This window comes from Pempheris klunzingeri, chromosome 15 (assembly GCF_042242105.1).
Source record: "Pempheris klunzingeri isolate RE-2024b chromosome 15, fPemKlu1.hap1, whole genome shotgun sequence".
NCBI lineage: Eukaryota > Metazoa > Chordata > Actinopteri > Acropomatiformes > Pempheridae > Pempheris > Pempheris klunzingeri.
The window spans coordinates 1,281,119-1,292,303 of NC_092026.1; the positions used below are offsets into that span (position 1 = coordinate 1,281,119).

Here is an 11,185-nt window from a genome sequence, read left to right on the forward strand (position 1 = left end):
ACATTGATTTCAATGGTGACGTCGATGACACCCAACTATATGTCCCGATGGAGCCCTGTACCACAGATGTACCCTGGTATGTCCTGCCTTGTTGACTGTAAGAACTGGATATATAAACATGTCCTGCAGTTGAATTACTTCAGTTCACAAGTTAAAACGACCCCCTGTGACTCTTCAGCACGAGCAGCATTACACTCATGTACACCAGGTATGCACATGCCAGGGTGAACCAGAAGCACATTCTCTACTCTGCATTTGGTTGCTGTTTGCAGAAAATACTACGGAGGAGCAATGGTGTAAAGTAGGACCAGAGATTTGTTTGTTTAGACTGAGGACAAGGTGGGACTGTCCCGGAGTGAAGGCAGTCAAGGGAAGGACACGTCATGACTCTTCAGACCCAAACTGGAGGCAAACGTTTGTGTCTGCCTCATCGCTTTCAGAGGTCTCCATTTCATCCGCTCAGACTAAAACACAGTCCCAGAGTTTTCAAACTAAATCAAGGTCAGCAGCATTTTCAAATCTCTTTGTTTTAGGAGCTCCAAAGTGCAGAAGTACAGTCACCTTTAGGTGTAAACTGAGCAAACGTTTAAAACAGAAATGTTTAGTGTTCACGGAGCCTGAGAGAAAAAAGGTCATCCACATTTTAATCTGTTACAGACTGAACTATTGTAGCGTACTTTATGAGCAAAGCTTTCAGGTGAAGGTGAAAATAACAGCTTTGAGTGTGATCTGAGTGACGCTCATCCAGTATGGACCGGCTCAGCTCTCCGCTCGTTGCTGCTTTGTCGGTGGTCTCTCAGACACTACGGCTGAACCCCGCTAGTTCTCTGGTGTCCCTGTGTTACTTACCTTTGCTCTCCTGTGCTCCAGGTCTTCTGTCCTCACCAGCCACAGACACCACACTCTGGGTCTGAATCACCTGCTTGCTCCACTCACCATCAGGACTCCCAGATCTCCAGCCTCCACCCGCTCCTCCGCCTCTCGCCGCCTGTTTTCCACCACGTGGAATCTCCTGGTCGGCCATGTTTACACGCCTGCAATAAAACCCTGTTTAAAAGTCTCCTTCAGCTTCCACAGTCCACGTGTGTGTCCAGCCTTTCTACTGAACTTAACAGAGCTGCATTTCTGCTGGGACTCGTCCAGGCCTCCAGATCTGAGCCAGGCCTACGCAGGCTGTCCTCAGGCATGAACTTCTATAATCCACATGATGGAGAGCAGTGGAAACGTGCAGTATTTTATGCTGGTTTGGTGTGGCTGAGAGTGGGATGAGCTTTCCTCCGGACGGGGACGCTGTCCACAGTTTGAAGCACGTGGGAATAACGGACGGGGCCAGAGAGACGTTAAAGGTCTCCATGAGCACTGGTGCCAGAGAGGAAGGCCTGGTGTAACAGTGATGCTAGAAAGACAAAGAAGGCACCAACAGTAGGAGCAGAAGCAGCTGCAGCTTTAGTGGAGTCTGAAACAGTGTGTTGTTGCAGACACTAGAGGGAAGCAGTGTGAAGGTTTTATTCTTCACAGCAGCAGCAGCAGCAGCAGCAGCACAGAACAGATAGAAGTACTGACATATAAACTGTAGTATGAGGAGAGAATTACAGATTTACACAGAGGACTGTAGTGTCAGAACATCTGGGAACAACATCAGCATCATTTCATATGTATGATATCAAATGTTCTATAATATCATCAGATATTATAGAATACAGAGAGTCAGGACGTGTTTCTGTCCTGAAAACAGCTGAACATGGAGATACAGGTACAGCTTATCTTTTATAGCAGCTCCTATATAGGATTCAATAAAGTGAAGACATATTTCACAAGACACAATAAAACTGATGAGGAAGAACTGAATATATATGAATAAATATTCAGTCAGTTCCAAATTAGCAGCAGTTTGTCTTTATTTCATAATATTAGAATCATAATTTAACGTTTTCTATGAATTAATATGTGAATATTTTAATTAAAAACAACTGCAGACAATAACAAATATAGATGATAATGAAACTGAACTAGAATAACCACAGAATACTTTTTACAACAGTTTGATTTGATGTGGAACTGCACTTTAAATTATACCCAGACAGTCCACAGCAGAGAAAAGATTGAAATATTATTTAGAAAAATAATGTACATAATTATTTAGACACAAAATCTGTGATATAAATATTGTTGGAATGATTTTATTCTACAGCCTAAATCCTCCTGTTGTCAGAATCAAATGTATGAGATCAGTAATCAGTGTTGAAAGAACATTTAAAGTTTCAGTGCGTTTGTGTGAGTTACTGTTTAAAACCAACTGGAAGCAGAAGTGGGATTATTAGTGTTTTCTTGGTTTCACTGCAGTTTACAGCATGAAGAAAATCTATTTGAACACAAACATGAGACAGAAACAAAGATCAGATCCGTCTGCAGGGAACAGACTGAAGACTGAAGCGCTGGGAGGAAAGAAGACGTTTAAAAGACAGAAAAGACCAAAAGGAAAATGAAACGACATCCAGGCAGCTTTTGTCCCCACCAAGGTTGAAAACATTTCACTCTGGACAAAAGCCTAGTTTTGTCTTTTCATCCCAGCTGCTGAACAACAGATAACAGAGTGTGTTAGTGAATTCACCACCAACCTGACTGTGTTTGTGGGAACAGGAAGGTTTTTTTGTGTTTCTCAGAGTTTTTATCTGCTGTCAGACTGAAATCAAGAAGAAGAAACTTCTGACTGAATGAGTTCAGAGAAACACACAAGTCTGAGAAGGAAGAATCATTTAGAAGAAACATTAACAACACTGAGAATAAAGCAGAGATAAATAGTGTCAGTAAGAAATGAATCTAAAACCTCAGACTCAGCAGAAAACCACAGCACAGCTTCAGCTGAGCGTCACTCAGCAGCAGCGTCCTTATCTGTCCGCCGCAGGGGCTGATGGGAGGTCTGAGGACCTGTTAGAAACCACGCGGCCCTCGTCTGATCTGGCAGCTCGTCCTCGTTTGGCCTCGGCTGCATCGGAGCGCCACTTCTCCCCAGGTTCCCCAGAGGAAACACCGCCGCACAAGATGCTTTTCCTCCCGGCTGCTGCTCTGTGCTGGCTGTGTTCAGGTGAGTGTTTCCGGCCAATCAGGAGCCAGCAAACTCAGGCCTTAGCAGACACTGTCACACTGACCTCCATCTACCTGTCTGTGTCTCTACAGTGCTGGTTGCCATGGCAGCAGAGCTGATTCAGGATGATTTAACATTGACCAGGAGAGTCGGAGAAGAGGTCTCCTTCAGCTGTGGAGGAACTGACCAGTGTTATAACAGTTATGTGCACTGGTACCAGAAGACAGACACAGGAACATTCACAGTGATTCTGGATATTAATAAGAATAATGGTGAAGTTGATTCAGGTTACAATCATCCTCAGAAAAATGATTTCTCAGTTGTGAAGAAACAGAAGGGCTGGGAGCTGCAGATCCAGAGAGTTAAACTCTCTCATTCAGCCTCCTACTACTGCAGCTGTGGGAAGGTTGGTCCCCACAGTGAGAAATGATCCCTGCAGTCTGAACAAAAACCAGCAGATGAACAGCTGTCAGACTGTTTGTGACAGGAAGATAAAAAGTTCAGAATCAACACAGTCAGTTAATGAAGTTGATCCTCTGGGGACCAAGAACGTGTGTACAAACTTTGATGTCCATCCATCCATCCATCCATCCTTTGGTCCAGGTCCGATCCATGTGGACTAAAGCAGGACTGACAGACATCAGCACCCACAGAGCAGCACTGCTGGTGTGTCTAAAGAGACAAAGAAAGAAGAGACAGTGGTGTTGATGTGAACATTAGAGAAACATCATGGAGCTGAAATATGACTCTGCTTCATCATTTGGACTCGTTCAGCTCAGCTGACACATTCAGCAGCAGCAGGTTTTTGTTTCAGGCTGTTTCACTGTGGGAGGATTCTTCTCCAGCTTCAACTACTACTTGATCTTTGGCTCTGGAACTAAACTGTATGTAACAGGTAAGAATAAACCTTCATTTTCCTTCAGTTGTTCTATTGAAGGAGTTCAAATGTGTTTTAATCAGTTTCTGCTGCTTCAGGCTTCACATGTTAGTTGTTTGATAATTAGTAGAGAAATCTTGCAGCCGTGCAGCTGTTGTTACATCAAACGGTTCATAATTCCTGAAAATACCTTTAAATCTCACTGCACAACTGGAGTCATTCTTTATGTCTGCAGGAGATCAAACTCATTTATACATTAAGAGTCTGATATCGGCGTAGTTACAAATATACAGTATTTGATCCTCTCAGTAATTCAGCTCCATCTCTGTTTGTTGAAAACAAGATAATAGACGTCATTATGCCTCATTAACCATGTCACTAACTGCATTTTTACAATAATCAATGAATATTTTTAATGCTGAGCTCATATAATGTGCTGTGTTTGTGATATAATATAGGACGACACATAACGGCACACACGCATATATATTAGTATCCTAATACAATTATAATATCTATAAATATAAATATTATGTGACGCTCAAATATGATGAATTCTATACTGCTGTAATTTAAACAAGACAATATTATATTATATTATATTATATTATATTATATTAGATTATATTAGATTATATTTGATTATTTACATTTTAATCTAGTCTCAGGGATTGATCTCTCTTATATGTCAACACATCCAAACATGTCATTGTAATTGTGTATAACAGTTAAAAATGTTACAGAAAAGTTATTAGAATAATGTATTGTATGAATATTGATTAGGTTTTTTTTAATATATGTTTCTAAAAATATAATGAGGATCATCAACTGCAAAATGATGTTCAGTTGAAGATGTAATTTGTTCTAATATGTAAATGATCCCCAACATGGAAAAAGTATTTTCCGCTGTAGGATAAATTGAATCATTATATTGTGTCACATTATACTCAGTATTATCACTTTTATATGAGTGTGTCCTCCGTAAATCAGGACATATCATGTTCATTTTGCTCTATTGAAAAGTTTAAAAAAGTGTCATTTAAAAAGAGAAATGATTGATGCACCACTTTGTTCTTGTCCTGATTGGGGTAAAGTCTATGGTGGTAAATATATAATATGTTATACATGTTGAAGTGATTGACATGACAAATGTATTGAACCTGTCCTTTATTCTAATATTACATTACCATAATATAGGGAAATGATTGTCCATTGTTTAAGGGGAAAATCATAATGACCTTATATCACATTATTAGGAACAATAATTCATTTGCAGTTGTAGTGAATGAAGTTTGTAGATTCAAACAAATCCTGATTTCCTTCTGTCCCCATAGAACATATGAAGACAGTGCATGACAGGTGTGTCACCATGAAGGTGAATCCAGTGTATGCAGTGAACTTTGTGCTGTATTGATGAGTAGTTTAGTGAGCAGAGTCCAGGTAGTTTCCAGGATCACACTGAATGCAGTGCTGTGCTGTGAGCTGCTGTTGACCGTGTGAATGTGTGTCTGTGCTGCTTGTTGCTGCTGTCAAACTTCAGGTGAGCAGGTGGTGAAGCCCGTGGTGAGCCTGTACCCAGTAACATCCAGAGCCCAGCAGGAGGGGAAGAGCTCCCTGCTGTGTGTGGCCTCAGGCATGTTTCCTCCTCTGGTCCAGTTCTCCTGGAAAAGACAAATGGAGAACTGTCCTCCGGTGGAGCTGGAAGATGCTGAGGGAGAGCAGCTGAAGCTCAGAGAGTCTGGATGCACCGGTAGCATCATAGAGATTGATCGGGAGGCACTGTCCACATTTAAATACCACTGCTCTGTGAAGCACGAGGGGGGAACAGTGGAGAGAATAAGAGAAGGTAATGAAGGCTTGGTGACTGTGTTCAGCACTGATTCAGCTTCATGTGGAGACGTTGTTCAAGAGAGCAGAGCAGCAGAGGACTGACATTTCTGTTTTATTCTTCTTCTGTTTCTGGTCCTCCACCATCACATCCACCATCACCTCCACCATCACCTCCAGCATCAGCCTCTTTCCAGTCCCAGTGCAGGGTGAAGCTGCTCTTGCTGCTGTCCACAGTGCTGATAGTGAAGAGTCTGGTGTACTGCTGTGGACTCTGTCTGCTGATGATCTGCAGAAACAAGAGACCGTCCACCAACTGCACAAATGCTGACTGACTGTTTTCTGCCCCTCTTTTCTCACCATAAAATCTCATATATACACATATACACACTATACACTTAGAATAGTCTGTACAGTATTTACAGAATTTCCTCTTTGTAACTGTACATACATATAAAAATAATAAACACACACACACATATATATGTATATACAGTTACACAGAGGAACAATCAGTAAATACTACTGTAATCATATAATTACTGTTTTCAGTTTTCAGAAAATGAAGCTAAATCATTAGCTGTCTGGTAGATGTTCCATCATTTATAGTATTTCTGCTTTCCTTCTGCTTCTTTTAAATATATTATGGAGAGTGTTGAAGGGTTTTCAAAATAAACATCTGTGTTTTTATGATTTTCGGTTTGGTTTCATAACAAATAATCAGGAATAATTTCATTGGCTGTGTCTGTTGAGACTGAGAAGTAACTTGACTCAGTGCCAAGAACAAATGTGCAGGAAGATCTAAATATGAGCACACAGCTAAACAAGGACAACAAATCCACACAAAGATAAGCTGACACAAACATATAGCTGTTATATACAAGTCAGTAGGTGAGGGTGTGTCACCAGGTCCAGAACTGACCCCTTTTATAACTGTGTCAGTATGGATGTTCGACTCTACGCTGATGACGCTGTTGTTCACACGTATGAACGACCAGCAGAGCGAGCTGCTGTGAAGCTGCAACTGCTAAAACATGATGACATGGAGGCTTCATCAGTCAGGTTTAGGGTTGAATGTTGGCAAAATGATGGGTGTGTTTATTGTTTCTAATCCAATAATAGGCCATGAAACTTTTACAGCTTTATCGAGACGAAATGGATTGTTATAGTTACTGACTAGACTAATATTCATGTTCCACAGAATATACAGAATCACAAAATACATCACAAAGAAATATAGAAGTTATATATGACATTTACACTCAAGTCCTACCTGAAAACACACTTAGAATGGGGACAAACTAAACACATTAAACAGAAAAACTGATTTTGCATCTATATTAAAAAGGATTCTTAAATAATCAATGAAACTGCTAAAATGAAAGAAAACGTGTTTGAGGTGATGAAGTGGGATCAGAGCAGACTGCAGCAGGTTGAACATTTTATTTCAGCTTGTCAGTTCTGACTTGAGCTGTTTCTCTCACTGATTAATACCACAGATCAAAGCTGAGACAGTGAGTACTGAGCGCTGAAGTCAAACTGAAGTTCCTGGAATGATCCTTTAACAAGAGTCCATGATTGTAACTGTCGCCGTGTTACTAATGTGAAAAAGCGCAGCTGACGGTGAGGAGGCTGCAGAGCAGAAACCCACACAGCCCGTCTGCTGCAGGAAACCAAGTGTTGATTCTCTGTCAACAGTTTTTTATGAGTCCTAATAACCACTGAGAGCAGATTCATATCTGCTGCTCTTCACACCCATGAACTCTTCTTCCTCTCTGCAGCTTTTTCTCTTTTTCTCAGAGGTGAACTTTACAGTTTAGACTTGGTGCTGACGAGAGCCAACAAGTCCTCACACAAACACCCCTAAAGGGTTCTTTTAGAATAGATTATATTAGGAGCTGCAGGAGCTAAACTCAGTAAATCAGCATCAGGTTTGTTCTTGTTCACATTTTCACAGCAAAGAGTTTTCTGATGTGAAATAAAAATAATGTTTTCACAGTTTTTCTATTTACAGCAACAATAATGTAACTGGACAAGAAAACACAGTAAATTCTGTGTGTTGATTAATATAATAAGTTATTTAGCAGAAAATATCTGTATAAATGATGAATAGTTTGTGTGACGAAGACTCTGTCACAGATTGTGGACGGCACATGTTTCAGGGTCTGAAACAGAGCTGATATATAGTACTGGCTTATATAGAAGCTACAGAGGTCCAGTGCAGGTGTGCTGATGGTGGAAGGTACCATCTCTAACCGGGTTATAAGTGATGTTACCTAACTGATGAAGCTGTGTCAAAGCTTTGGGGTTTATTTAAGGCCTTTGACTGGGAAGTGGTGATGCCTATAAGTAGGGATATTGTGTGATATTTTTGATTCAGGTAAGAACTGGCAGTGAAGCTGATTGTTTAAAGGGAAGATAATTGATTGATCAGCGGTTGGTTGGTCCAGGGGGAGGGGCTAAACATTTATAAGCCTCTGGCCACCAAAGCTCAGGAGGAGTCAGCGGAGTCAGACAGGTGACAGGTATTTTTACTTTTGGTCTTTTTTGTTTTGCTGTGGACGTCCAACTTTCTGTTTTCCTCACTGTTTTTTGTAAATAAAGCACCTCAATAACTTTTGCAACTCAAGCCATCTTTTGTTAGACAGATGACCCACCGACTTTTGTAACAGTTTGATTTGTGTTCCCGACCAGTTCAGAATATTATTTTACACAACCTTCAATATTTTGTGATGGTACTCTGCAGACCAATTAAACTTTCTCTTGAGAAAACACCAGTATAAATCTAATAGAGATTCTGAAGGTAAAAATCCACAATAAATAGGTTTTATTTAATCTATTGAAATTAGGCATTTAATCATACAAGAGGAATAATAATAATAATAATACACAATGACAATGAAATATTCTTGTCATCATGATAATCATTACTATTGAAATAAGAATGAGAAAACTGAAATGTATCTATAAAACACATTTTGCAAAACATGCTTAGGAATCGATCAAACTGAGATTAAAGCAAAATGAAACAACATTTGAATTAAAAACAGGAACTACAGCTGGTAACACAAAGGAAATGAAATAATATCATTAGAAATATTGAATATTATGTATAAAATACGAATTATGTCCTACAAATACTGAAAGTTGTTGTGGGAGCTCATAGAAAGCCTGATATTATCTGACCACGCTCCAAGCTGGCAAGACGACCCTGAGAACTATTAAGTACAAAGAGCCACCGAATGCAACAACATGTGTTTTTATTGTTGTCAGTCAGCACTGGACACGTAGATCACATACAGTACAATACATATATATTACATAACAGTGGTGGTTTGTGGGTACAGTTCATTTTCACTGCCTAATACTTCACTAAAAGTTATTATGTATGTATCTATAGATGTTTTACCAATTTTAAAACATCTGTCAGGATTATTACCGTGACGCTGCTCCCCTCTAGTGGCTGTAATGAAGCACTGCGTCACCCCCTGATACAACTTCTGTTATTAATACAAACACTGCTACAGCTGTGGAGAACACATCCACACATCCTTCACACTGCTGCCTTTCAATGGCTGCAGGGAAACAAACACATTCACACACAATGCATTTACTACTGCTGCTCTGACTACCATTACCGGCAGGGGTCCCACAGGGCTTTGTTCTGGATCCCCTCTTATTCACTATATACATGTTACCCCCGGGGCAAATCATGTGTGTGGATTACATTGATTTCAATGCTTACGTCGATGACACCCAACTATATGTCCCGATGGAGCCCTGTACCACGGATGTACCCTGGTATGTCCTGCCTTGTTGACAGTAAGAACTGGATATATAAACATGTCCTGCAGTTGAATTACTTCAGTTCACAAGTTATTAAAACGACCCCCTGTGACTCTTCAGCACGAGCAGCATTACACTCATGTACACCAGGTATGCACATGCCAGGGTGAACCGGAAGCACATTCTCTACTCTGCATTTGGTTGCTGTTTGCAGAAAATACTACGGAGGAGCAATGGTGTAAAGTAGGACCAGAGATTTGTTTGTTTAGACTGAGGACAAGGTGGGACTGTCCCGGAGTGAAGGCAGTCAAGGGAAGAACACGTCATGACTCTTCAGACCCAAACTGGAGGCAAACGTTTGTGTTTGCCTCATCGCTTTCAGAGGTCTCCATTTCATCCGCTCAGACTAAAACACAGTCCCAGAGTTTTCAAACTAAATCAAGGTCAGCAGCATTTTCAAATCTCTTTGTTTTAGGAGCTCCAAAGTGCAGAAGTACGGTCACCTTTAGGTGTAAACTGAGCAAACGTTTAAAACAGAAATGTTTAGTGTTCACGGAGCCTGAGAGAAAAAAGGTCATCCACATTTTAATCTGTTACAGACTGAACTATTGTAGCGTACTTTATGAGCAAAGCTTTCAGGTGAAGGTGAAAATAACAGCTTTGAGTGTGATCTGAGTGGATTCGCTGTGAAAGAACTAACAATAATCAATCAATACATCAAATGTAAAGAGACAATCAAACAAAGGCTCTCAGCTGCACACCTGACGCTCATCCAGTATGGACCGGCTCAGCTCTCCGCTCGTTGCTGGTTTGTCGGTGGTCTCTCAGACACTACGGCTGAACCCCGCTAGTTCTCTGGTGTCCCTGTGTTACTTACCTTTGCTCTCCTGTGCTCCAGGTCTTCTGTCCTCACCAGCCACAGACACCACACTCTGGGTCTGAATCACCTGCTTGCTCCACTCACCATCAGGACTCCCAGATCTCCAGCCTCCACCCGCTCCTCCGCCTCTCGCCGCCTGTTTTCCACCACGTGGAATCTCCTCGTCGGCCATGTTTACACGCCTGCAATAAAACCCTGTTTAAAAGTCTCCTTCAGCTTCCACAGTCCACGTGTGTGTCCAGCCTTTCTACTGAACTTAACAGAGCTGCATTTCTGCTGGGACTCGTCCAGGCCTCCAGATCTGAGCCAGGCCTACGCAGGCTGTCCTCAGGCATGAACTTCTATAATCCACATGATGGAGAGCGGTGGAAACGTGCAGTATTTTATGCTGGTTTGGTGTGGCTGAGAGTGGGATGAGCTTTCCTCCGGACGGGGACGCTGTCCACAGTTTGAAGCACGTGGGAATAACGGACGGGGCCAGAGAGACGTTAAAGGTCTCCATGAGCACTGGTGCCAGAGAGGAAGGCCTGGTGTAACAGTGATGCTAGAAAGACAAAGAAGGCACCAACAGTAGGAGCAGAAGCAGCTGCAGCTTTAGTGGAGTCTGAAACAGTGTGTTGTTGCAGACACTAGAGGGAAGCAGTGTGAAGGTTTTATTCTTCACAGCAGCAGCAGCAGCAGCAGCAGCACAGAACAGATAGAAGTACTGACATATAAAGTGTAGTATGAG

The 11,185-nt window shown here is 41.4% G+C and overlaps 1 protein-coding gene across 1 annotated transcript; it reads left to right on the top strand.

The window, feature by feature from the left end:
- The first annotated feature begins 2,814 nt into the window (after positions 1 to 2,814).
- Positions 2,815 to 6,442, top strand: LOC139214039 (uncharacterized). Its single transcript, XM_070844777.1, has 5 exons — positions 2,815 to 3,085; positions 3,178 to 3,504; positions 3,900 to 3,980; positions 5,503 to 5,808; positions 5,874 to 6,442. The coding sequence occupies exons 1-5, from the start codon at positions 2,815 to 2,817 to the stop codon at positions 6,122 to 6,124; spliced, it is 1,236 nt and encodes a 411-aa protein (XP_070700878.1). The 3' UTR covers positions 6,125 to 6,442.
- The last annotated feature ends 4,743 nt before the right edge of the window (positions 6,443 to 11,185 follow it).